Source organism: Osmerus mordax, chromosome 28 (assembly GCF_038355195.1).
Source record: "Osmerus mordax isolate fOsmMor3 chromosome 28, fOsmMor3.pri, whole genome shotgun sequence".
Taxonomy (NCBI): domain Eukaryota; kingdom Metazoa; phylum Chordata; class Actinopteri; order Osmeriformes; family Osmeridae; genus Osmerus; species Osmerus mordax.
The window spans coordinates 1,342,078-1,369,978 of record NC_090077.1 but is presented as its reverse complement, the minus strand read 5'-3'; the positions used below and the strand labels follow the sequence as shown (position 1 = coordinate 1,369,978).

The following is a 27,901-nucleotide window of genomic DNA, read 5'->3' as shown; positions in this document are numbered from 1 at the left end:
ACGCGTTGGACAAATAGCCCCTGATGCCGCGACCTCTCGAGCCTCGAGTTGGCAGGGGACGTTCCCGGAGTAGTTGGCATCTCAGACCGTTCATTGTCCTCTGACTCTTCACACGGCAACATAACCAAAGGGGATCAGAGGAGTAGAAGTCGACTTGGTGTCCATTTCGCACATATTTGGCTTGTGTTCCTGCGCTCACAGAACACGCAGCTTGTCTTGGGAAAAGGTGGATTCAATGGTATCTTTTGTGCATTTTGTTTGGATTTCACTTTGATTTCAATCTTTCGGCGGACATGTCAACATCACCTGGACAGAAACCTGCACTTAAGACCGCGGGGTCCGCGCAGAGCAGATTCCAGGTGGATGTAGTCACGGAAGCATCCGCCACAGATGCAGAGAGAACTGCAACGGCGGCAGGGACAGATGGATCTACGGGGCCTGCTGGGGGCAAGGTACCTGCCGGGGCAGAAGAGGCCAAAGGACGGTTCCGGGTGGTAAACTTCTTGGACCCAGGTGGACTAGGCGGCGCGATGGACACGTCTGACATGATTCAGAACAGTGACACTGTCAGGAGCGAGAGCAGCATGCACTCATCCACGGGAGGCCACACTCATACCTCAGACACCCACTCCAACACCTACTACATGAGGACGTTTGGCCACAACACCATCGACGCCATCCCCAACATCGACTTCTACCGTCAGACCGCTGCGCCTCTGGGAGACAAGCTCATCCGGCCCACGCTGTCGGAGCTGCACGATGAGCTCGACAAGGTATGCTGTCTACGTCATCTTCTGTGTTGAAGCACCAGTCCACTAAGTTTACGGTTGAGATTTAAAGATAAGAATTTCCTTTTAAATTAGGGCAAAACATAAGCGATTCATGCCAAGTAATGTTTTATTGTGAGTCATTCAAAGGAATTTCAATTAGTTATTTTATTGTGAAAAAAAGCATTATAGGCCTCAGTGGGAACTGAATCTGTGTCATGTGGAGGTGGTCTCTCCTAACTCCGCCCCCACCACGTCCATCTCCCTCCTCCCATCCTCCCATCCTCCCTCTTCACTCCTCCACGTCACCTGAAAGAAATATCTGAGATCTCCCCCAAGCTCTCCTCGGTTGTCCAGAGTGACGTCAGGGCCATGACCCTCGCATTCTCCCAGACAAAGCTGGCACTGACCCCCCCACCCACATAGCCACACCCCCTTCACGACCACGGCAGCTCTGGGCCAATCACCGCCTGGGCTGCCACTAACAATGTTGTCCTGGTTCTCTTCCTGCCTTTGTCTTTGGTTCAGTGTCTATGTTTCTGAATCTCAGCAGCAATGCTGTCCAGTCATACCACATCATGTTCTTTACAGAACTGTCAGGAGACTAAATGTAAATGTAAAATCTTGTTCTCCGACTCCTAAGCCATGGCCATTAGACCAAGAAGACATTGTTGTTGATCAATACCAGCTTAGTTTGTGCCAAAATATTTCACATATTCCAAACCACCTCCTCAACAAAACATGTCTACGTCAGAGACACCATGAACCACACACACACACACACACACACACACACACACACACACAAGAGAATGTTGGCCACGAGGGAGAGAGCATAGAGCCAATCAAATGTCACAACCATGTGAACACTTGGACCCGACTAAGACATTTCACTCAAAACATGATATTTAACGGCCGCATCCTCCTCAGTTATATAAAAAAAGCAGTCCTGCCCCCATTTGAAAACGAAACCCCCGCCCCTGATCAGGTGTTTACATTTACATTTAGTCATTTAGCAGACGCTCTTATCCAGAGCGACTTACAGTAAGTACAGGGACATTCTCCCCGAGGCAAGTAGGGTGAAGTGCCTTGCCCAAGGACACGTCATTTTTCACGACCGGGAATCGAACCGGCAACCTTCTGTTTACTAGCCCGATTCTCTAACCGCTCAGCCACCTGACTCCATATGTAGGTGTTGAATGTGAACGTGTTCCCCCAGGAGCCGTTCGAGGAGAGCCAGACTGGTGTGGAGGAGGCAGCAGCGGCAGAGGTGGCAGCAGCCAAGGAGGCCAAGGAGGCCAAGGGGGGGACCATCAAGTTCGGCTGGGTCAAAGGGGTTCTGGTTAGTGGGATTCATATTAAGGTCCTGTAGAGGCGCAAGATATGCAGCTACAGATAACAGCTTTAATGTTTTCATTTGGCAGATGTTTTTATCCAAAGAGATGCAAAGGGAGGATTTGAGTCTGCAACCTCTGCGGTCAAATGCTTTAACGTTGATCTCTGACCACTGAGCTTTACCCAGCTGTCACACGTCGAGCTACACTGTTGTGTACGTTGTGCGTTACTTGTTTGTTGTGTGTTGCAGGTACGTTGCATGTTGAACATATGGGGAGTGATGCTCTTTATCCGGATGTCCTGGATCGTTGGTCAGGCTGGAATCGGTGGGTAAGCCTTCTGGGCAGTGCACGGTAGCTGGTGGGCAGGGCTCGAAATTAACGGCGTCCCGTCGACAGGTCAAGTTCAGTTTGGGACGGTTAATTTTGCACTTCGGGACGGAAGTTTGTTTGCAAGCCCTGCAATAGAGTACAGTACAGTATATTACAGTCCTCAACAAGTACTCATTAATGACAGCATCACTGTATTGCTTTATAAATGGCCAGACTGTAATATACAGGGGGGGAACCACTTTCCTCAGGCCACCAGGGAAATCTGTTCCCCCAGGGAAATCTGTTCCCCCTGTGTTCTCAGTGTAAAAGACTGATGTATAGATGAAAGTTGTTGTACATAATGATCACAGTAGCTTACATCTATACATCAGTCTTTTATACTGAGAACACAGGGAGAACAGATTTCCCTGGACATTTTTGTGATTTATTTTCATGAAACATTTTTTCAACCTTTCAAAACCTTTTTTCCAAAACTTTTTTCAAACCTTTAGAAACTTTTTTACTACAGTCCCACCATGAAACAAGTAAGACAATTGTGTATTCTATTATGTATGTATTCACATTGAAATTCAGAAATTGATTTGAGCCCCACGACTGTATGGTTTACTTACAGTCGTGCAAAATGCAAAAACACAAGAATTTACATTTTGGGACAGGTCAAGTTCAGTTTGGGATGGTTCATTTTGCACGGTACTGGGACAGTGAGGAAAATAGTGATTTGCGAGCCCTGGTTGTGGGGTTCATGGGGTTGTGAGGTCACAGGCAGGATGACGTCCTTACCAGCTGACCCATGTTACTGTTCCTCTGCCAGGTCTCACATGTGCCATCATCCTCATGGCAACGGTAGTCACCACCATCACCGGCCTCTCCACCTCTGCCATAGCAACCAACGGCTTCGTGAGAGGAGGTAAGCAGAACCAGAGGAACTGCTGAGAGACACAAGCTTTTAGCAATATGGAATCAGGGTATCATTTATCATTTAAATGATCTTTTTAGGGCTTTTGGCTTATGTCTTGAATAGTCTAATTCACGAGGGTGACCGCATGCATTGAATCTGACTCCCTTGTGAAAAATGGGAGTTATTCATCGAGTCGTATGATGTCTTTTGTTTACCAGGGGGGGCGTACTACCTGATCTCCAGGAGTCTGGGGCCAGAGTTCGGAGGCTCGATCGGCCTGATCTTCTCCTTCGCCAACGCTGTGGCCGTGGCCATGTACGTGGTCGGCTTTGCTGAGACAGTCGTGGAGATGCTGAATGTAAGAAAGAGATGTACTGTTTGCGGTGGCTTGGTAGCTCACTGTGTTAGTGTGCATTCCTTTAAAGGCCTGGGTTCCACAGGGGCCAGGGTTTACACCGGCTCAGTCCAATTCCTGCATGTCTTCCCCCTCTCTCTCTCTCTCTCTCTCTCTCTCTCTCTCTCTCTCTCTCCAACTGTCCAATAAATTAAGGGAAAAGCAATAGCAATATTTTATTCCAACATGTCTGAATTCACTCCTATTTGTGGATCCTTGAAGTCATTCATCCATCCACTCATTCATTATTATTATAACCTTTATTTAACCAGGAGAGACCCATTGAGATTAAGAATCTCTTTTTCAAGGGAGACCTGGCCAAGACAGGCAGCAGCATACATACAAACATCTCATCCGTGAGAGCGTTCCCTCTCAGTCACTGCGAGGCGTGCTGACCGCTTCCTCTGACCCTCCCTGGCAGGACATCGACGCCTTGATGACGGACGAGCTGAACGACATCCGTATCGTGGGCACGCTGACCGTCATCTTGCTGCTGGGTATCTCCGTGGCGGGGATGGAGTGGGAGGCCAAGGTGAGAGACCACCAGGAAGGAGGCTGCCACACGCTTCCTGAGAGTCAGGGATCACAGACACCTGCCGCTGATTACAGCTTCACGGGGCAATGCTGTGAAATGTGTAGTGGAGGAACATGGGGTCAGAGGGGGAGGAGCCATTGGGGGGAATCCTTTATCAAGCCTTTGGTTGATTGATTGATTTATTGGTTGATTGATTGGTTGATTGATCACCCCTCCAGGCTCAGATTGTGCTCCTGGTCATCCTGCTGGGTGCCATTGCCAACTACTTCATAGGAACCTGCATCCCAATGGAGGAAAAGGAGCCCAAGGGCTTCTTCGGTTACAAAGGTTCGAGGTCTCAGTCAACTAGACATCCTCCCCCAACCATTTCTCCTTCGAACGCAACCCCAACTGCATCTCCTCCTCTTCATCCCTCTCTCTCTCCTCCTCTTCATCTCTCTCTCTCTCCTCCTCTTCATCCCTTTTTCTCTTCTCCTCTTCATCCCTCTTTCTCCTTCTCTTCATCCCTCTCTCTCTCTCTTCCTCTTCATCCCTCTCTCTCTCCTCCTCTTCATCTCTCTCTCTCTCCTCTTCATCCATCTCTCTCTCCTCTTCATCCCTCTCTCTCTCCTCCTCTTCATCTCTCTCTCTCTCCTCCTCTTCATCCATCTCTCTCTCCTCCTCTTCATCCCTCTCTCTCCTCCTCTTCATCCCTCTCTCTCTCCTCCTCTTCATCCCTCTCTCTCCTCCTCTGTATCCCTCTCTCTCTCCTCCTCTTCATCCCTCTCTCTCCTCCTCTTCATCCCTCTCTCTCTCCTCCGTGGCCTGTCCGCAGCTGCCATCATGATGGAGAACATGGGTCCAGATTTCCGTGACGATGAGACCTTCTTCTCTGTGTTCGCCATATTTTTCCCCGCGGCCACGGGCATCCTGGCGGGAGCCAACATCTCTGGAGACCTCACGGTAAGAGCCTGCTCACATGACCACTTCATGTGACGTCCAGAAACCCAAGACATCTCACTGTTACCATGACGTTTTAATAATTTAGCAGACGCTTTCATCCAAAGCTAAATACAAACAGTGCTTATAGGTACAGTACAGCAGAAAAAAGGTGATTATCAAGCACAGTGCAAAGTAAGCACATCTCAGCTACCAGGCAAGGTGAACAACAATTATGCCTCAACTACAATGCAACAATAACATCCCAGCCAACCGATCACATAGCACCGCGCAGCAGACACAAGTGTGAACTTAGTGTGAATCTTGCTAACCATGAACACCCATCTTCAAACCATCCGTGTAGAGCCCCTCACACAGTGTCTGCTCTGTTCTACCAGGATCCCCAGTCGGCCATCCCCAAAGGCACTCTCCTGGCCATCCTCATCACGGGCTTGACCTACCTGGCGGTCACCGTCTCTACAGGTGAGCTGCGTTTGAACAGATCCACTGCAGATGGACGGACGCTCAGGTTCCCCCAGGCCCCCTCACGGCTACACTACTGGTTCACCTCAGGGAGCATCATCTAAAAACCTGATTGGTCCCCCGCAGGCTCCTGCATCGTTAGGGATGCCACCGGTGACCATAACGACACCATGGTGATGGTGAGTAGCGAGAACTGCACGGACGCCGCGTGCACGCTGGGATACGACTTCTCCATCTGCAAGGAGGGCGGCTGCAAGTTCGGCCTGCAGAACGACTTCCAGGTCAGTGTGAAGGGCGACCTGAGCTAAAATACACGCTAACTTAACCAAACATCTTACCAAATCCTCAAACCCAAAACTCTCCAATGACTGTAAAGTTGAGTAAGCTAAGGGATGTTAGATATTGTAACGTCTGCATTCAGGCCAGCGTGAGATCTGGCGTCTTTGTTTGAGACACCCGGGGAGTCTCCATAGGGTTCACGAACCATCCATCCCTCATCCTTCACTTCTCCATTTTCCTTCCTGTCTCCCTCCATCTTTTGTCTGATGACAGCTTGGAGAGGGGGGGGGGGGGTCGGTCAGGCTGGGCTGGGCTGGGCTGAAACAAAGCAAGCCACATAACACAGACTGAGTTGTTTGCAGTCACAAGGCTCTGGATGGGTCTGACCGTGAATGAGAGCATTGACCTGTCCTCCAATCCATGTGTGTGGTATAGTCACACACAGACACACACACACACCCCTCGCTGTGACACTGATACCACAGCACGTAGCGGTGCAGGGCTGCCCCATGCCACAGCCCAGTACTGGCAGGGCTGAACTGACACATGTCCACCAGCCATGTCCCCATGCCTGTCTCCCTGTTGGAGACAGGCATGGGGACAGACAATGCTACTAGTCTTCAATCACTGATCCATACTTAATTACTGATCCATGCTTACATTAAATAAAGGTCCTTACAACATATGTAGTTTTTAGTATTTGTTTACCTCTTTTTAAAAGCAATTTCAAGAGGGCTTCACAGATGCCCATAGATCAGCATCTATGACCTCATCACACGAGTCTCAACACATTGTAATCCTTTTCCACTAACTTCTTCTCTGTATTCTAACATGCCGCTGCAACATGAAGCCGTTGTTATGATGTTGGTGTGGCTGTTCCGCGTACTAACGACCTAACGCAGGGCGGTATGTAACATGGCTCACAAGCAACACCTCTTTAACACATGGTCATCAGTTTGTTATGCTATTAGGAACTGTGGTGCGGGTTGTAACGAGAGGGAGTGTGTGTGTATTCTCTAGGTGATGAGTCTAGTGTCTGGGTTTGGACCGCTGATCACAGCCGGGATATTTTCAGCCACGCTGTCCTCGGCTCTCGCCTCTCTTGTCAGCGCACCTAAAGTCTTCCAGGTCTGGATCCAACACACACTCACACACACACACTCACACACACACACACTCACACACACTCACACACACACACTCACACACACACACAGACTCTCACACACACACTCACTCACACACACACTCACTCACACACACACTCACACACACACTCACATCATTTCTCTCGTGGTCAATGTAAGTGAGCTTAGTGTATATGTGTGTGTGCGTGTGCCTGCAGGCCTTGTGTAAGGACAACATCTATCCGGGTCTCGGCGTGTTCGCTAAGGGTTACGGGAAGAACAACGAACCCCTGAGAGGCTACGTCCTCACCTTCTGCATCGGCCTTGCCTTCATCCTCATTGGTGCGTTTACTGGCCAATCACTGTTCAGCAAAGATCCACAAAGGTCCACATGTCCTGCTTTGCTTGTGAGATAGAAGCCAGTCCTGCCAAGTCATGAATAAATTAGATGAGTAGATAAGTAAGATAGATTAAAAACGACCTAAATAAATAGAAAAAAAGTTATGGGTAGGGGGAAAAAAGTGAAATAGCTGATGTTTACACACAGCAACTGGAGTTCTGAATGTGTGTTTCCTCTCCTTGTAGCTGAGCTGAACATCATCGCGCCCATCATCTCCAACTTCTTCCTGGCCTCCTACGCTCTCATCAACTTCTCTGTGTTTCATGCCTCATTGGCCAACTCCCCTGGTGAGGCTCTCTGATAGGCTGACACGGTCTCTGGCCCGTTTGCAGTCATGATTTGCTTTCGACGCAAAAGCGTTGCAGGGTACTCATCAATTCCCGTGCCCCTCTGCAGGGTGGCGTCCCAGCTTCAAGTACTTCAACAAGTGGGTGTCGCTGGCGGGCGCTGTGTTGTGCTGTGGCGTCATGTTCGTGATCAACTGGTGGGCGGCCCTGGTCACCAACGTCATCGTCCTGGCTCTTTACGTCTACGTCAGCTACAAGAAGCCCGGTAACCCCAGTGTTCTACGTAGCTCTTTAGATTGTGTATGAGAGAACAGGAATGTAAGTCGTTGCCGTAGCACAATCCTGCGAGACGGTTATGGGTAAAGCTCAGAGGTGGAGCGTTTGAGGGATGGTTAAAAGGTTTCAGCTTTGAATCCTTCTCTCTATGTCGAGTTGTATAGAAAACATCTCCTTAATGAACACTATTATACGGAGATGATCTTGATCATGTGAACTGTTATTTTTGTTGTGTATCAGATATACAGCTTACTTCATAGCTGTGGTCTCCAGTAGTGTTAACTAGTGTTTGTTCTTCTCTGCTACAAGATGTGAACTGGGGTTCGTCAACCCAAGCTCTGATCTACAACCAGGCCCTGACTCACTGTCTGCACCTCACTGGAGTGGAGGACCACGTCAAGAATTTCAGGTTACGCTCTATTAACAAAAATTCACATCAGTGCCGGCATCCCCGCTGCATTCTAAACCATCAAGAACACGAGAGATTCAGCTGACGTCAGTAAACATTCTAGAATGTTCTAGAGTCAGCTCCAGGGTCAGTGAACGTTCTAGAATGTCAAGGCTTAGGTACGACCTCTCCTCTCTCCTGACTCCTCCCCCAGGCCCCAGTGTCTGGTGATGACGGGCTACCCCAACGCCCGGCCCGCCATGCTCCACCTCGTTCACGCCTTCACCAAGAACTTCGGCCTCATGATCTGCGGTCACGTCCGAACGGTTTGTAACAGACCCGGAACGACCACAATCCCTCAGCATCAGCCTACCACACAAACAAGTACAGATAGATTAATCCCACATGACTGCTGTGTAACCTTACCCACTTGAGGAAGCGCTTGTGATCATTGGTGACGATTGTCCTTTTAGGCTTCCCGTAGGCCGAACTTCAAAGAGATGTCGCACGACCATGCTCGCTACCAGCGCTGGCTTCTGAAGAAGAACATCAAAGCCTTCTATACACCTGTGTTTGCTGAAAGCCTCAGACATGGAGCACAGTACCTTCTACAGGTAACCTTAAAGGAGACTCAGGGCTTGGCTGTTGTAGCATCAAACGCCTCAGATTCAGTAGGCAGCAGCAGAACTGTACCCACATGTACTGTAGTGCAACAACTGATACCTAAACAAGGTTTATTCCAGTACACAGCTATTATACTTACATTTACATTTAGTCATTTAGCAGACGCTTATATCCAGAGCGACTTACAGTAAGCACAGGGACATTCCCCCCGAGGCAAGTAGGGTGAAGTGCCTTGCCCAAGGACACAACGTTATTTGGCACGGCCGGGAATCGAACTGGCAACCTTCGGATTACTAGCTCGACTCCCTCACCACTAAGCCATCTGACTCCCTACTTGGTGAGGCCCTGTGTGAGGCACTGTAGCTATGTTGGTACTCAATCCATCAAACATCACAAAACACCTTGTCTGTTGAGTTAGGGCTTTGGTGATCACTTGAACTTCCTGGCTTTTCACAAACCTCAACTCGCCACACAAAACGTGTTTAATTCCCTTTTTGACTGACCTAAATGTGATCAAGCGAATGTGAAGTTTCCCATGTCTGTGTTCCTCTGCGCCAGGCTACAGGCCTGGGCCGTCTGAAGCCCAACACGCTGGTCCTGGGCTTCAAGAACAACTGGAGCGAAGGGGAGATGAGGGACGTGGAGATGTACATTAACACCATACAGTAAGCACGGACAGACACAGACACAACAGGCCGTGTCAACTACTACTACTCTGAGAGGAAGAGAGGAAAGAATAGAAACATTCCACATCACACATTCATATACTGTATGTGAGCATTCCCTAATTCAAACGTTCACAAAAAACGGTACGTTTACAACAACCAAAAACATTGAACTGCCGTGATGTTTGTGTTCCAGTGATGCGTTTGACCTTCAGTACGGTGTGGTCCTCATCCGACTGCAGGAGGGGCTGGACATCTCTCACATCCCGGGTCAGGGTGGGTACCCTCTCTCTTAAAGGCCAGTTCAAACTTCCCAAACAAACACCAACAGACAGCAGTTGTTGGGTTATTTTGGTTTGTTTGTTGGGGCAGTGTGAAAATGGCAGTTATCTTTCCGAACATTCTAAACCAAACCCAACAGCGGAACCCCTACACCCTTGTGTGTGTCTATAAAGGACCAATCGATGCACCTGACGCATGTGTGTGTATGCCTGCCCCTCTCCGCAGACGATCTCCTGTCCTCCAATGAGAAGCCCCCGCTGGGGACGAAGGATGTGGTGTTGTCGGTCACTATGGAGAAGGACTCTGACATCGACTCTTTCCCATCCAAGACCGCTGGCACCCAGATCTGGCCGCTCATTCTTCTAGGTGAGTCCAGGGGAAGGCTACACACTCCTAGCCTTGGTAGCACAAGGCTTTTATCTCGACCCAGGACACAAGCTCAAATGGTTGAGATATCATCAACTTGAAACAGGACACGAGTCCTAGATGGTGGAGATATCATCGTTGATCTATAGCTGCACATCATCCGTTCTGTATCTTTTTAACAGAGACAAAAAGCAGCCCCTCTCCCCTGAGCCTGACAGACCAGCGCCTCCTAGAGTCCAGCGGGCAGTTCAAGAAGAAACAAAGCAAAGGAACCATTGACGTCTGGTGGCTGTTTGACGACGGAGGTATGTGACTGACGTGATTAGCATGCTATCGCTGTGTATTTAAAGCGGTTAATAATGTATGTAAATACTTTGAGATGAGGTATGTAATGTTAGAATTAGGTATGGATGACTGCCATAATGAGAACAGAACTGTCTGTTCTGATCTTGGCTTCGGTGAAGCCCTATGTAACATTGCTTGTCAACGAGGCTTTACAAATCAGATCAAATTAGATTTTACTTTATTTTGAACGTGTGCAGGTCTGACATTGCTCATTCCATACCTGTTGACCAATAAGAAGAAGTGGAAGGACTGTAAGATTCGCCTGTTCATTGGTGGGAAGATCAACCGCATCGATCGTGATCGCAGAGCGTGAGTGAAGATTCAAACTTTGATGACCAGATATTTGACAACTTTCACGGCTGGGATTCAATCAACCACATAGTGTTGCAGTTGCTCATTTTATAATGGTCAAATAGGTCAAATATCAGTGAACTGTTGTGAAAACTAGTCAGAAGACTAGAAGTTGGTAAGTTCTAATTCTTCTTTTCTTTGCCTCCCAACAGAATGGCCGCTCTTCTAACCAAGTTTAGGATCGACTTCTCTGACATAAACGTGTTGGGAGACATCAACACTAAGCCCAAAAAACACAAGTAAGGCTTGTTCTGTCGGGACGACAAGATGACGATGTCATGACGATTGTAATTTGATGATGAGACATTAAGACGTGTGTGTGTGTGTGTGTGTGTGTCAGTGTGCTGAGCTTCGGGGAGATGGTGGATCCATTCAGGCTGAGAGAGGAGGACATGGAGCAGGAGGCAGCAGAGAGACTAAAGGCCCAGGAGCCCTGGAGGATCACAGACAACGAGCTGGAACTATACAAGGCCAAGGTTTACATCTGGAAGCACACTCACACACATCACACACACATACGCACACACACACACCACACACACACACACATCACACACAGACACCACACACACTCAGCACCAATGTCTGGTTAGAGCAAGCCTAAATAAAGCATGAGATAAAATAATATGGGGTAGATTATACTATGCCAGTTTATCAACTCATAAACAGGAGCTCTTTAGGCCCAGTGAATATACTCATACATGAAAAGTGAAGGAGAAAGAGTCTTGCTCACGAGATATTCTGAGGATTTGTATTCTGTTTCACAGACTAACAGACAGATACGACTGAATGAACTGCTCAAGGAGTATTCCAGCACAGCTAAACTCATTGTTATGTAAGTACTGTCATGACAACCTTTGTCTATTTTCTTGTATAAATTAATGGCATAGATTTGTTGCATCAGCGTTGACTTGCTTTTCTGTTTGTCTCTGTCTCGCTGTCTATCTGAGCTATCTGTCGGCCTCTCTGTATGTCTGCCTGCCTGTCTAACTACCTGCCTGTCTGACTACCTGCCTGTCTGTCCACTCCCAGGAGCATGCCGTTGGCCAGGAAGGGTACTGTGTCCAGCGCTTTGTACATGTGCTGGCTAGAGACCCTGTCTAAAGACCTGCCTCCTCTCCTCCTCGTTCGAGGCAACCACCAGAGCGTCCTCACCTTCTACTCGTAACACACCTGGTGTCTCTCACACACACGCTAACCTTCCCACAAGGAACATCGCTTAAAGGCTAGGGAGGTGCTGATTGGATGGGACAAAACTCAGCTGTGAAACGAACACATTAAATTCTGACGTGTATTTCTTAAATTTTATCCAGTACTAATGTTTCAATGAAGAACTGTACCATTTGGGACTTTATGTAACATTACACTTGAACTGTTTTTTTTTTAATCCAAGGGGCTAACTTTACAGAATAATCTTCTTTCTCTGGGTTTTAAGGACAGTGTTTCATGCTGTGTAATGTCGTAAATGTGTCCAATGTGTACAACAGAACTACACATCAATAATTGCATGCTGTGAGGTAAGTTTGAATGTATGTTTATTAACAAGGCAATAAAATGGCTGCCTGCACTGATAATTGTAATAAATCTATTGGATGACAAGTGCTTTATCAGTAGCCTGATGGCCTCTGCCAGAATGAATCTAGAGCGTGCTTGAAATACACTTGATATTAACAAGCTTCTACATATCGTGATATTTTTTCTATATTTTAGTAATTTATTAATGTTTTTCTTTTAGAATGGAAAATGTTTGAATATGTTTCTGTTGTCTTTAAATGGTACATGGAAAAGCATTTACTGTATTCTACTTTAACCTTATTTTGTACATTGTGAAATTAAACTTGTGAAAATAAACCTCATATTTGAGATGTATTGCATAAAATCTGTTCAAATATAAGAAACCGTAGGCTACACAAACGCAAGCGTAATAAGATTTGGACGTCGTTGACAATGTTGCTCTCGAATGTAACTCAATTTATCTGCAACGTTTCTGTAGTCTGTTAGTGGCAGAGAAATGAACTGCTCTTTACAGAAAGCTGACATAACAAGGTATGTGGCTGAACGTTTATTTAAAGGATTTCGAAATAATTGTATAAAGTCTGTATTCGTTTACATACGTTACCTACTTTGACGTTTACAGCTAGCAGAGGCAGCAGAACATAGCTTGAGCTTACCATTGAAATACTTTAATAACTAGCTAGCCTACTCTACCTGGCATATTCCACTACTAGCTAGGCTAGCTCTTTTTCGGCTCACAGAACACATGATCATGCAGCCTTGAGAACAGGTGACACAATCCGACTGGGACTGGGTACTGTTCATAAACTGTTTTGAAAGTAGAGGTCAAGTGTCTTAAGGTACGTGATTAGCTCATTTTAGGTAGTAGGTAGTAGTCTCTAGAAATAAGTTTCTAGCGTCTCGTTTCTGTCGAGTCCGCATCTGACTTTGATACTGTTTGGAACTAATTGTTGATAAACATGTGATGATTTATAAAGCTATACGATACATTTGTGAATTTTCTTGAGATGCTTTCAGTTATATTCATACTCACCTACCAGGGGAGTACATCGACACCCATACCTGCTGTCCCCTGTGTTTAACAGTTCCCTGGATAACCTCGAGTATGGCCGATGTCCAAATGAGTCCCATGGAGGAGATGGTGGAGAGGTTTCTGGACGCAGCAGCAAGGGGGGACCTGGTCAAGGTGACCTCCATGTTGTCACACTCCAATTCACTGACTAATCAGAAGGGAGAAAAAGACTGGACCGCCCTGATGATGGCAGCCAGGAACGGACATTTTGATGTTGTACAAACTCTACTGTCTTACGGGTACCCATCTATACTGGAATGCTCTTTATACAAGATTGGCTACATCTATACCCCTTGCAGTGCTATGTCTTCTGTGATCGACACACAAATGTTTATAAAGACGTCGGCTAACGGTGAATGCCATCACCCTCTTTATCCTCGTCAAGGTGCGACAAGCTGTCCGTCAACCAGTCTTCTCAGACGGCCTACGACATTGCCAAGTTCTGGGGTCACCGCCACATCGCCAACCTGCTCGCCAGGAACATGGGCGGGTGGGACCGCGTCCTGCTGGACCCCGGGGCGAACGAGCACGAGAACTACTTCAGCAGGGAGGTCCTGGACAGGCTGAGCGAGAGGCGGTCTGACTCCGCCTGGCTGGAGGCCCGACAGAACTCTCCGGACTCCGTCTTCCTCCTCTTCTTCGGTCTCAACCCTCTGGTGAGCTCCACGGCTGAGGAGACCAAGACGGCAGGCCAGGCGGAGATGAGGCTGTGCCGGCTGGGGCCGGGCTCGGTCGGGGAGCTTCTGCAGAAGCCCGGGAGCACCGTCATCTTCTTGGGGGTGGAGAGGCGCAACGGCCGCCCTGGTGCTCTGAGGGAGGGAGGAGAGCCGACGGCCTGGTTCGCTGTCGACACAGACACCGACCCCCTGGGGAACCTCACCCTCCCAGACAGGAACAGCTTCTTCCTCAAACCTCCCTTTCCCGGGCTTCTCAGGCTGAATGAGGACGATGCTGGTGAGTTGAGTAGCGTTTAGTACAGTTCAATGCAATATTCAATTCAATTTATTTGATCAAGAGGGACAGTGTACATTCATGAACATTAAAATGTAAATGCATCCAATTATAGCCAAAAGGCTAATTTCCGTTTGCAGTCCCCCTGCCAGAGTAAAAAAGGCAATACAGCAATACAATACAGAGTAGAGAAGCACTTAATTGTAGTTCTTCCATGGGCTACAACCACAACTCTAATGAATGTACAACAATTATGAATACAAAAGTTTGGGGAAAGTAACCAAACAACTGCTGTCCCTGTGCCTCTGCCAGGCATCATGGCACAGGCCCGGTCTGTGTTAGCCTGGCACAGCCGGTACAGCTTCTGCCCCACCTGTGGCAGTAAGACCAAGGTGGAGGAAGGGGGCTACAAGAGGACCTGCCTGAACTCAGACTGCAGGAGCCAGCAGGGCGTCCACAACACTTGCTACCCACGTGTCGGTAAGAAGCCAAGTCAGTGTGTTTGTGTGGCACGGTTTAAAACAACCCACGGTTGACCCAAAGCGCTTTCACAGAGTAAAAGCAAAGAGACAAAATCACATATAAACACACCTCTCAACAGCTAGGAAACCAGAGAGAACAAGTGAGTTATTAGCCTGGATAAAAAATGTGACGGTAAGAAGCCCTCTGGTATAAAAGATGAAGATGAAACTTGGATGGATACAGTTATTTTTGAGAATTTATATTCAGGGTTAGAGACTTGACCTAACCTCTTCTCACTTCTATCCTATTCTCGATTTTAACAGTGCATTCATTTGATTTTATCTTCTATGTATTCCTATCATGTTCATGTCTCGTAAAGTAGTCCAGGGTTAATGTGGTCATTGACTGTGACCTCTCTTCAGATCCTGTGGTGATTATGCTGGTCATCCACCCAGACGGTAACCAGGTTCTGCTGGGAAGGAAGAGGACTTTTCCCCCTGGCATGTTCTCCTGTCTGGCAGGCTTCATAGAACCAGGTGAGTTTCTGCTGTACACTACATCTAAGCTTCATAGAACCAGGTGAGTTTCTGCTGTACACTACATCTAAGCTTCATAGAACCAGGTGAGTTTCTGCTGTACGCTACATCTGGTTTCATAGAACCAGGTGAGTTTCTGCTGTACACTACATCTCGTCTTGTATGAGTCACTTCCTGTGTATGAGGGTGTGTGTTGTTTGAAATGTGTGGTGAGTTCTTTTTCTTCATCCTTCCTTCCTATTGCAATAACACTTCCTGTTTCCTCTCCCCGTCCAGGAGAAGCAATAGAGGACGCGGTGAGGAGAGAGGTGGAGGAGGAAAGCGGAGTCAAGACAGGACCAGTCCAGTATGTCTCCTGCCAACCCTGGCCCATGCCCTCCTCGCTTATGATTGGGTGCCTCGCTGTTGCCGTGTCGACAGACATCAAAGTCGATGACAACGAAATCGAAGAGGCTCGTTGGTTCACACGGCAACAGGTGAGCACATGTCCAGGATGTGGCAGTGCGTTCGTCATCTATACTAATTAGAAGCAAAATTGGCCTTAAATGTATTACAAGGTCATGCAATTTAGTGATGTGATGTTTGTTGTTGTTTGATTGTATGTATGTGTGTGTGTCTCAGGTTACAGATGCAATCGTCAAGGGAACCAAGCCTGTCTTCACCATGCCTCCCCAACAAGCCATCGCCCATCAGCTGGTCAAACACTGGGTTGGCATGACCTCCAACCTTTAGGCCAGTGTTTCTCAACCCTGGTCCTCGGGACCATCCTGCATGTTCTAGATGTTTCCCTGCTCCAACATACCTGATTCTAACAAACGGGTTGTTAGCAGAAGCCTGATAACGAACATTCATTTGAATCAGGTGTGCTGGAGCAGGGAAACATTTAGAACATACTGGACAGTGGGCCCTTGGCGTCAGATCTCAGACTATGCAGATCAGCAGCTGCTTCAAACCAAATCAGATTCCTACATCTCACTTGACCACATCTGCTGTACGGGAAGCGGGTGGGGTTACTTCAGGTGGTAGACTTTACTCAGGGATGCCAGTCAGCTGTAGGTATCAGGCTAGTCTGATAGCACTTCAACACCAGGGTGGCCTTCAGAAGGAACCAGAAAGCCTCCTACTCTGACATTTACATTTAGTCATTTAGCAGACGCTCTTATCCAGAGCGACTTACAGTAAGTACAGGGACATTCCCCCCGAGGCAAGTAGGGTGAAGTGCCTTGCCCAAGGACACAACACCATTTTTCGCGGCCAGGAAACAAACCGGCAACCTTCTGATTAATAGCCAGATTCTGAAAACTCTATTCATCTGCTTTCCCACCTTCAGATGAACAGTTGATTCTACTGATTCTACACATCAGTCAATGTAAGTGTGCTGCTTTTCTGTTAAAATGATTAATAATGGATGTGTTAATTGCTATTAATAACTGGCAGATCCTTGACATTGTTTTATCGTGTAAAATCTCTGTTAAGGCATGGAATACATCATTTTTCTGAAGCACAGCCATGCCAATTTTAATATTTAATATTTAGTCGACTGAACTGCCTTTTAAATGTAGTTATTTAAGTGTCATTGAGATTTACCTCTCCATCTCATCCACGGAAAACCACTGCTAATATGGCAGTCTGTGTGAGGTTACAAATGTTTGTAATGAGATTACAGTAGCAGGCCCACATGCAAATCAAGCAACTACAATCTAATGTTAGAAAAATGAATGTTAACTATACGAGACATAATTTGTCATCTGATGTCAATGTTGTGTCACAGTACCAAACTCAGTGGATAGTGTTTTAAGGATTGACATAAAGACTATAACAAGCAAGGCTTCTGTGTAGATTCTTTGGTGAAGGACAGCACAACATGTGGTTGGATTGTACAGCGTTGGACTATTCAGGTATGTTTAAACTGAGTAATTAACTGAACAATGTCCAGTGCTGTTTATCATTGAAAAGGCCTTGGGAATGTATGTACCATGATGTGGTAAATGGCCTCACTATGCAATGGAGATCCCCTGTAGTTCCAGTACTGACAGGAATGTGATTGGAGCCTGTGTTTTCTAAAGAACCTGGCATCCACCTGCACAAAATTCAAATGTATGCACACCAATGTACATTTCATTATACATGTATACATTATATTCCACTCATGTTAATGTTATCAAATGAACCAGTTCATATACAAACCATTTTTGTAGTTCATGAATAAATCACAAATCATTCATATTTACTGAACAAGGACACTTGTTTTATTGTCAGGTAGCTTCAGATTTATTATGTTTTAAGTATTTTACAAACTAGATACATCTATTCATATGGCAGTTTTGCATCATCAATTGGATAGCCCAGCCAGCTTTCAGTGTTGCACAGCGAAGGTGTTCACTATATAGTCATCGTCACATTCAATAGTGTTGCCCACTGTGAAGACCAGCCTTGGAGGGGCCCAGGTCTGGATGCAGCCGGGACAGCAGCCCAGGGTGGATTTGATCTGAGAGTCTTCCTCTGGAACTCTCCAGTCTTCCGATGAAACTCTCCTCACAGCCAGAGCAGCACAGCATTATGGCCGGACCTGTGCTTTCGTTGCGAGCTAGAGAGAGAATGAAGCATGTGCTTTTGTCTTCTTCCTCGCTGGGACATGGGGATTCTGGATCCGGCTCGGTAAAACACCTTCCTACTTGGAGGTCCGTGACCAGGAAGTCTTCTAGCTTCAGGATGTTCTTCTCTACAACTTCCTGTCAGGGGAAGGGGAAAAAAAACAGAATACTCCTTTAAAAGAGGAGCGATGTGGTGTTCGCCTGAATGGTGTTTACCTCCCATGATGCATTGCATCATGCAAGCATCTCTTTAATAACTCACTGATGTTATTGACCACTTAAATGAAACTGCCATGACATGTTAAATCACCTTGTAATTATGGTGCGAAAATAATGGCAGGATATTTACCTCTGTATGAGGCTTCAACAGCCACTGGCCTAACTGACTGGCCTGAGGGTTAGCTACTTGGGACAGGATATAGTCCTTGCACTTGTAATTGCACTTTTGGGCCCCATATCAGACAAAAATAAAGAACTGGAATGCAAAACAGATGTTTGAAGTGTCTCCTCAGCACAGGTTTAAGTCCTAAACTTGCCAACCCATCTATGTGAGAGTATCTAGAGGGGGAGGAACACTGTTCTGATCTGGATCTGTAAAGCTTCTAATTGCTCACCACACAGGATATTTCACCATGCTTTCTTGTAATGTACGTGCGCGAAGCTTCGATTATTTTTAAACCGTATTCTGTGTATGGCATCACCTACTGAACGTTGTTCTTTTTCATTTTCTCTACAAGCCATTACAGTTTTAAACAGGTAATTCATAGACTAGGTAGAATGCCCAGCTGGTTTGGCCAGCCTAATCTGTTGCAAGGTATTTGGTATGTGTATGAATGTCTATGATGTGACATAATGCCTTATGATTTTGCTGCCAACCAATTTCCTGAGTATCTAACGAAAATACACACAATTCAATGCAGTTAATTTTATTTACATTACAGTGCTCATGACATATACTGTGCATCCCACCGCCTATTAATATTCCTTTTATGAGCATTGCAATGGCCACAGTGATCCATTAGTTTAAATCGGGATTCTTTGCTCCAGATGTTATTATTAAACTCAGCTTCAAGGGGTCAGACCAGGACAGGGATATTAGAAAGGTGAGTGGAGAGTCACTCCCATAATTCCTCCTCACTAGGCAGGCTCTGGGCTCCAGGTAGAGACTACAGACACACACAAATCAAATAGAACATTTGAAGAAAGATGGCAGTTGATAACGTCAGTTGGTGCTGACGTGTTGTGTGGTCCCAGCTGTGTGGTCTACACAACGTCAGCAAGGGTTGTACTGACGTTGTGTGGTCCAGCTGTCTGGTCTACCTTGTGGGGGTCCATGGATTCAAAGTCACTCCTTTGTGGACAGAACGCTGCAGTGCCATGACCACTGGCTGCGACTTCCTCCAGCCAGGAGGGAACTTCCTGTTGGGACTGTTAACGAGTGAGTGAGTGTGTGAGAGTAAGTGAGTGAATATCTAAATAAAAGAACATGTAAATACCCCTTCCAGAACTTTCACCAAGGAGTGAGCCAATGGCGTGTCAGCATCTGGCTCAAAGAACGACACTGCCCGCCCAGTGTTGCCACAGCGACCAGTCCTTCCGATGCGTTGCACGTACTCATCGATGCCGGAGGGCAGGTCAAAGTTCACCACATGCTGCACATGCTCAATATCCAGGCCTCGTGCTGCCACTGACGTGGCCACCAGGACAGGATACTTACCGGAACGGAAATCGTGTAGGGCTACCTCCCGTTCCTGCTGCTCCCTGTCTCTGCAAGAACAGTCACACTTTCACATGACGTCATCAGTCTAGGCAATCCCAGACCAGGAAGACTAGTCCGGACCTTCAGAGTCCTTGTAGGCCAGGACCATTGGCTATTAAGTCGTCCACATTCTGATAAGCAACCTACCCGTGGATGCTGGTGGTGGGAATCTTGACCTGGGAGAGAAAGGTGGCGATGAAATCCGCCTTCTTCCTGGTCCCTACAAACACCAGAGTTCGCTCGGGGCCTGAAACCAAAACCCCGCAAGATCAAAGCCGACATCTTCATCTGCATCTTACATCAGCCTGCTAGAAATCCACCATGAACACACTGTGCTCATCAAACTCTAGAATTTTCTGGGACATGTAACAAAAAGTAACTGGAGACCTGAATGCATCCCACATAGCGATACACTACTGCACCCAGTGTCGAGGCTTTAGTTTAACAGGCTAACAAAGCCTGTCCAGCAGAGTTTGACCTGTCGTCTGCAGCAGCTCCACCAGTTGGTCTCTCTTAGAGAACTGGGTGACCTGGATCACGTTCTGCTCCACATCGCTGCAGGCTCCTCCCACCTGACCCACCGCCAGGAAGATGTAGTCCGTTCGAAGGAAGTCGGCAGCCAACCTGGGGCGTGAAACAGAAAAGGCTTTCATAAATGCTACATGATTGGCTCACTTCTCCATACCTCTTACAGGAACACACACCTTTGAATGTCCTCAGGGTATGTGGCGCTGAACAGTAGCGTCTGGCGTTCCTCCTTAGGGGGCATTCCAGGCGACCCCACGAGGGAGCGCATTGCGGGTTCAAAGCCCATGTCCAACATCTGGTCTGCCTCGTCTAGAACCAGGTAGCGCAGCTTCCCGACTCCCACCTGCAGCACAACATCAGCACCTTGTCCATCAACGATCGCCTTCGCCCACATGCCACCGTGTTGCACTTCTGAAAGGGGAGGACCAGGGAGGTGGCCATGGTGCAGATGTTTTAAAAAGTGAGGGTATTGGTGCGATGATCGAAGTGTTTTAGCAGTAGACGGACTGCGATTTGGGGTTTTCCCCCCTGTTCAAAAAGATTTCCGCACCTTTCCTTTGCCAATGATATCCAGCAGTCTTCCTGGGGTCCCACACAGCACGTTGCACCCCCGCATCACCTCCCGAATGGCGTAGGCCGAACTGATCCCTCCATACACGACCACAGGGCGCAAACACCCGCTTGGGGAAGGGAGGGGTTACAAGGAACCTTCACACATACAGCTTTCATCCCCACATTGTCTGTCTTGTGTGAATGAAGTCGAAAAGTCCAAAAAAGAAAAACTAAAATCAACGAATGAATGATTCACCCGTAGGAAAACTTCCGGGCGTCGAGGTAGATCTGGTTGATGAGTTCCCTGGTGGGCGCCACAATGATGACCTCGGGCTCCTGGATCTGCCTGAACCCGTCTGCCGTGACCCCGTCTGACATCAGGGTCTGGAGGATAGGGAGCAGGAAGGCAGCCTGAGGGAGGGAGGGAAGTAAAGTTTGACAGACTATCAATGACTATATCCAGATACTACAGTACCGTAGTATTCAAAATCATGTGTGCGGGCAAAGCTTACCGTTTTCCCTGATCCAGTCTGGGCACAGGCCAGCAGGTCTCGTCCAGTGGATATGATAGGGATGCTGTGTTTCTGGATTGGAGTGGGCTTCTTGTATCCAGACTTGGTGATGTTCCTGCTCAGGGTCGGACACAGACCAGCCTCCTCAAATGACTGGGCCGGAGAGAGGCAGAGCAGAAAGCTTAACCAGTGATGTCGTGTTATGGCCGGGTGACAGTACGAGAGAGACAGGAAAGGCAGAACAGAGAGAGGATGAATGGCCCGGGTTGGAATCAAACCGCTGGGCCGCTGCTGCGAGGCCTTAACCTATATGTGATATGCATTTTCCCTCACCATGATGGCAGGTGGAGGGTCTCTCCCACGCACCTCCACCTGGATGTTATCAAACTTGTCAAAGTTGACCCCCTTCTGGAACTGAGAGAAGATGGAGGTCTCGTCTTCAGGAGGGGGAGGTGGCACATACGTCACCTTGGGACCTGTAGAGGCATCACAACACCAGTTCATCATCACCGTTTTGTTAAACGCCTCCTCTGACATGGTAGAGAGTTTGGAAAGGGATCACTGCAACGTATATTTTCATTTTCTTCGTTTCATTGTCAATATTAGGATGGAACGTGAAACGAGAAAATCCTCAGACCTGCATTGTGGTTTTCATCCAAGTTGTCGTTGTTGGCTGCATCTGTATGAGTAACAGAGAACCCTGTGAGCCCTCACAGACTAGGTGTTCTGGTCTGATAGCAACAACAGAGGCTACAGTTTTATCCATATGGATCGTATAATCTCCTAGCAACCGTTACCTGTTACATCCCTGTGACAAACAATTTCTCAACTGAAGATATAATACAAAAACAATGGGGGATGTTGATATCACGACATACACAAAGGCAGATATAAAACATACCAGGGAATGAATTGCTGAATCCATAACTTCCTCCATCTATTGTGTTTCTGTCCCCTGTGGGAGAGCAACCTTTCATTTGTAACAGATTTGGTAGGATTCAGAAATGATACAAACTAACCTCTGGTCATACCTCTTCCTCCAATGACATTTTCTCTGTTCCGTGAACATCCACTGTCTGGGGTGCAAGGGGCAGTAATCATGTCAACCAACCACATCACCCGCTCTGATGATGCGTTTGTGTGTATTAAATGTGTGGTTGCATAGGATTAACAAATCACACATCACCGTTATCGTTCCCATTGGGCTCACTCCCTGTATAGGGGGGGATTAGACAAGGTTAAGAACATGCTGGAGTAATGAGTAGAGCTGTCTTGTTCTCCTTGGTAGTGTGGGTTAACTGACTTATCATGACCCGCACGCACACACACCAGAAAATATGGCAAAACAATGAATAAATCGTGGTACAAAACAAATATTGTGCAATTCGATGTCTCCAGACCTTTTTCAGGTCCTGTATCAGAAGTGTCACTGCTTAAGCATCGTGCACCATCCCTTCCTCCTCTGCTCCCTCGACCTCCTGTGGACCATGCAACGCAAACACAGCCGTCACACAATAAATATGGACAGTTCTTCTACCTAGGGGATCAGAGGACGGTACAGTTGACAGTTGGAGAAGAGAGGTGAGAACTTCCCTCTTATGCCTCCCCAGGAATTAGTCTCTCCGAAGGTTGAACGTCTATGATTATCTAAAAATGCAACAAAAACAAATCATGAGAATCTGACCTTTTGGGATTTGTAATAAAACTAAGTATTACTAGTACTGTTGCTCAGTCTTTGTGCCATTTTTAAGAAATCTGATGCATCCCAACTGTCCCTTATATATCAAACCTGTTTTGAAAAGGGATTATTTGAAAGGCATGTTTGTGAGATGACAGTTGACCTGAGTTGGAGCTTCTGTTCCCTGCTGGGGTGTGGAAGCCTCCTCCCCTGACTCCACCTGCAGCACATACACCATCACCTGCAGCACATACACCATCACCTGCAGCACATACACCATCACCTGCAGCACATACACCATCACCTGCAGCACATACACCATCACCTGCAGCACATACACCATCACCCAACAAATACACCATCACCAGCACATACACCATCACCCAACAAATACACCATCACCCAGCTTGTAAAACCCACGTGTCAACAGAGCCTTCTCTGGTTATGTGTTGAAAAACACTCACCTTTACCACTGACCTGTCCCCCAAACTTCCCTCCATTGTTCCACAAACCGTTTCCACCATCTTTGAATGATGAGTCTTAACATACAAAGGATTTTTCAGTTTCATCTAGAGTTCGACTACACTTACCATTATTGGTTGAAGTCCCAGTGAACACCTACAAATGAACAGCACGAGGGGTTTAATTTTTACTTTAACTCAGATCAATCTTCAACAGATTTTGAATCATTAACTCTGTGTGGGTCTCATTGTATTTCTACCTGGATATCCTCTTCCTCCCAGTTCTCACCCATTTTTGTTTTTAGGGTAAGAGGATCAGGTGATTTTCTGAAAAACAAAAAAGTCCTACTATTAGTTTAGTACAACCTCCAACCACCAATGCAATAGTCATTCATGTTTTGTAGTGCACATTGCACCAGCTGATAGAAGTCATTAAATTACTTTGAAATTACCAATTAAGGTGGGATTAGGGTGGGGCATGACAATTTAGCTACTAAAATGTTCGTTTTGGATGTATATGATCAAACTGATCTCTAAAACAACATATTTGCAAGTTAATTCTCATAAATCTTCAAGGGCGGGTTTAGACACGTTAATAAGGGGATAGGTCTTAAACCTGGCAACCTCAAAATACCCCGTATGTTATTGTTGTAGCTCTTTTAGCTGGTGGTGGTGCCTTGGTGCTGCAATCCTCGGTCGCTGGATTCTGCCGCATCGGGGAATTTCGATCCATTCTTACCCCTTCAAATTCGTGGTTCCCCATCAGAAATAACGTCGTTAACTAAATTGAAACGTCACAGTAATACGTCAGATAAGTTGTTTAGGTTCTTATAGTTAGCATAGGTACCAGTTTTAGCGGGACTAATAGAGCGGCTAACAATACATTCAGCTAAGCTACGCTAGCAAGAGCGAGCTAACAAGAAATTAGCATCTGCATCACATCGGTGGCTGGCTTCCGCGGCTGTCATGGACGACAAATCTTTTACTAAAGAATTAGATCAATGGATCGAACAATTGAACGAGTGTAAGCAGTTATCGGAAAATCAAGTCAGGACACTCTGCGAAAAGGTGAGTTATGCATTAGGAAATAGATGAATTTACTCAACTACTGAAACTATGTCAGGCTAACACAATTCTTTTACCAGCCATTTCAGATCGTGGCCTAGGTCTAAGCGCCTAGCCTAGCTAGCCAACAAGGCTAGCTACCATTAGCTAACCCTGACTGTAAAAAATGGGTGCGAGCGAGCCCTGAACTAAAACGTTCACTGACTTGCCCAATTGAGAAATGTAGACTAACAAGTTTGTTCATTTTGTATATTTCGACTGCAAATAATACGAACATATTAGAGCTATAATCTTTTCGATCAAAGTTACGTAAAGATGTAAAAGATTTGTTGGCTATTTACAATGGTTTTCCACGTAACATAATTTCCAGTAAATTATACTGGTCCTTAAGAAACAGTCAGTCGTTGATACTACCTGCTTATTAGCAAGCTAGCTATAGGTTGCATCCCCTTGATCTCTATATGTGCTGCAAAAGCGGTGTGTGGATATTTAATTTGGCATGACTGACGGAACCAGATATGTCTAACACACTTTACGTCTCATATGTCTAGGCCAAGGAGATCCTCACAAAGGAATCAAATGTGCAAGAAGTGCGATGTCCTGTGACCGTCTGCGGGGATGTCCATGGGCAGTTTCATGATCTTATGGAGCTCTTCAAAATTGGTGGAAAATCCCCTGACACCAACTACCTGTTTATGGGTGACTATGTGGATCGAGGGTACTACTCTGTGGAAACAGTTACTCTTCTCGTCACATTAAAGGTATGGCTTCAGACAGCACTGAAACAACCTGCACTTGCAATTCCGTTGGCTGAAAATGTATCCGTAACCTGGCTGACGATACTGTTGCCTCTTTTCTCCAGGTTAGGTACCAAGAGAGAATCACAATTCTCCGGGGAAACCATGAGAGCAGGCAAATCACTCAGGTGTATGGGTTTTATGACGAGTGCCTGAGGAAGTATGGCAATGCCAACGTGTGGAAATACTTCACAGACCTCTTTGACTATCTCCCACTAACTGCCCTTGTAGATACACAGGTGAGTTAATAGGAAACATGTCTTGACACCATCGTTTGTATGTAACGATTTACACCCGTTTCAACCTACCCATGTAAAGCAAATAGATTGACTTTTTTCGTTATTTCTTTCCTTGCCCGTGGTCAGATCTTCTGCCTTCACGGAGGCCTGTCTCCATCCATAGACACTCTGGATCACATAAGAGCCCTGGACCGCCTTCAGGAGGTCCCACATGAGGTAGCCATCTTTATATTGGCCCATGTGCCCTACATTTACATTTAGTCATTTAGCAGATGCTCTTATCCAGAGCGACTTACAGTAAGTACAGAGACATTCCCCCGAGGCAAGTAGGGTGAAGTGCCTTGCCGGGGGATCAAACGTCATTTTGCAGAGCCGGGGATCGAACCAGCAACCTTCTGATTACAAGCCCGATTCCGTAACCGCTCAGCCACCTGACTCCTCCCTAGAACACAGAACACGCATGACTTGGCGAATTTAACACTGATGGTTGGGAACTTCATTTTTCATGTGATTCTTTCTAACTTCCGGTTTTCTACAGTACTACTAATTTCCAGCTTCTGTTTTTGCGGTTGATTGTAATTAGCTTGATTTTAGTGGCACAGTGGTATAACATAATTGTAAGTATGTGTATGTTATTTTTGGTAGAATCGTTTCCGATGCATAGTTTGATTTCCGTTATTGACACTTATTTCTGCTGTTTACCAGGGCCCCATGTGTGACCTGTTGTGGTCTGACCCTGATGACCGTGGCGGCTGGGGCATCTCCCCCCGTGGTGCAGGTTACACGTTCGGACAGGACATTTCTGAGACCTTCAACCATGCCAATGGCCTAACCCTGGTCTCACGTGCCCACCAGCTGGTGATGGAGGTACGAGACAGTGACTAGCCGCAGCGCCGTGCCAGCTAAGCTTGCACCACACGAGCGAATTTTCAGACGTTTTCTTTTTCTCTCCTGCAGGGATACAACTGGGGCCATGACAAGAATGTTGTCACCATCTTCAGTGCGCCAAACTACTGCTATCGTTGTGGCAACCAAGCGGCTATTATGGAACTGGATGATACTCTTAAATATTCTTTGTAAGTATAAAGACTGAACAATCCTTAATGGTTGGATCACTTATTCCTGTACCATACTTCTCAACCTGTGTCCCTAAACACGCTACTATTCTTTAGCATAAAATTGGTGAACGTGTTATGGGAAAAGTCCTCACTTTAGAAAGAAGGGCGTGTAGTGGTTTACCAAGAAGTCTGCTAACAGGTTTGTTTTCTGGCTCCTCCCCCAGCCTACAGTTTGATCCTGCTCCTCGACGTGGTGAACCCCATGTGACCAGACGTACTCCCGACTACTTCCTGTGAATGTCCAAAGCTATCCTCGTTGTCCCAAAATCTCCACTTAAAAATTTGAATATACTGTAGAAAGGGAGGTTTAATAATTGGAGGATAAGGTTTAAAAAGAAGGAAAAAAAAGAAAAGAAAAAAAAAACCTGCAAAGAAACAGTTAAAACAGGGAGCCAGAGCCCCCTCTACAGTTGTCTAGGATACGCTGTCATAACGCTGTGCTGATGAAACATTTACAATACATGTTTAAGATGATATTCTGTTTGTTTAATACATGTTTAAAATGATTGAAATATGAAAGTACCAACGTGGACCAAAATGTGCCATATGATCTTTTAAGACATGTAAAACTCGCAAGTTTTTTTAAAACAGCAATATAGCCCTATTTGATCTCACAATGACACATCTCATAGCAAATACAGTAAATTGTGCTTTTTTTTGTTGCAAATCTATTGGTAAGAGTGCTTAAAGTAGTAAAACGGTCATTTTTAGCAACTCAGGCCATATGGCATGCAGAAAAGTGACTTGTGCTGATGGATGTCCCCAGCCAGCGTATACCATAATTTGAATAAAGACAATGGACGTATGATTAAACAGTTCTGTTGACACTGTCTTGTTATTTCCCCTACTACTAACGATATGCAGTCTGCCTCAGGACACTCCAGCTATTCGGTTTTATACTTTACAGTTCAGTTGAAATAACTGATGTAAGGAACCTAATAATGGCTCGTAGATTTACTTGATTATAATAGAGTTACTGATGTAATAAGGTCATAGCCAGGAATTCTTCA

General features: G+C 46.4%; 3 protein-coding genes and 1 pseudogene across 4 annotated transcripts; 3 read left to right on the top strand and 1 right to left on the bottom strand.

Moving 5' to 3' along the window:
* Window positions 1–35: 35 nt before the first annotated feature.
* LOC136937781 (solute carrier family 12 member 2-like) lies at window positions 36–12,889 on the top strand. The gene is made up of 26 exons (XM_067230901.1): window positions 36–773; window positions 1,987–2,109; window positions 2,353–2,428; window positions 3,246–3,341; window positions 3,551–3,690; window positions 4,148–4,258; window positions 4,480–4,588; window positions 5,076–5,203; window positions 5,578–5,662; window positions 5,789–5,943; window positions 6,962–7,069; window positions 7,287–7,410; window positions 7,654–7,755; window positions 7,865–8,020; window positions 8,341–8,440; window positions 8,634–8,745; window positions 8,893–9,033; window positions 9,602–9,708; window positions 9,905–9,984; window positions 10,216–10,356; window positions 10,539–10,661; window positions 10,899–11,010; window positions 11,205–11,291; window positions 11,393–11,528; window positions 11,820–11,887; window positions 12,085–12,889. The coding sequence occupies exons 1-26, from the start codon at window positions 294–296 to the stop codon at window positions 12,218–12,220; spliced, it is 3,336 nt and encodes a 1,111-aa protein (XP_067087002.1). The 5' UTR covers window positions 36–293; the 3' UTR covers window positions 12,221–12,889.
* Window positions 12,890–13,060: 171 nt separating this feature from the next.
* On the top strand, window positions 13,061–17,406 carry nudt12 (nudix (nucleoside diphosphate linked moiety X)-type motif 12). 2 transcript variants are annotated; one of them, XM_067231355.1, is made up of 7 exons: window positions 13,061–13,098; window positions 13,653–13,878; window positions 14,025–14,593; window positions 14,903–15,070; window positions 15,475–15,588; window positions 15,865–16,064; window positions 16,210–17,406. In XM_067231355.1, exons 2-7 carry the CDS (start codon window positions 13,673–13,675, stop codon window positions 16,318–16,320), a joined length of 1,368 nt encoding a protein of 455 aa, XP_067087456.1. In that variant the 5' UTR covers window positions 13,061–13,098; window positions 13,653–13,672; the 3' UTR covers window positions 16,321–17,406. The 2 variants fall into 2 exon arrangements, with proteins under 2 accessions (XP_067087456.1, XP_067087455.1); XM_067231354.1 differs by having other exon boundaries at window positions 14,903–15,082.
* A 2,248-nt stretch (window positions 17,407–19,654) lies between these two features.
* Window positions 19,655–24,435, bottom strand: LOC136938160 (ATP-dependent RNA helicase DDX4-like; annotated as a pseudogene).
* LOC136938161 (serine/threonine-protein phosphatase 2A catalytic subunit beta isoform-like) lies at window positions 24,323–27,706 on the top strand. Its single transcript, XM_067231430.1, has 7 exons — window positions 24,323–24,740; window positions 25,289–25,498; window positions 25,600–25,773; window positions 25,900–25,989; window positions 26,479–26,640; window positions 26,731–26,849; window positions 27,056–27,706. The coding sequence occupies exons 1-7, from the start codon at window positions 24,639–24,641 to the stop codon at window positions 27,126–27,128; spliced, it is 930 nt and encodes a 309-aa protein (XP_067087531.1). The 5' UTR covers window positions 24,323–24,638; the 3' UTR covers window positions 27,129–27,706.
* The last annotated feature ends 195 nt before the right edge of the window (window positions 27,707–27,901 follow it).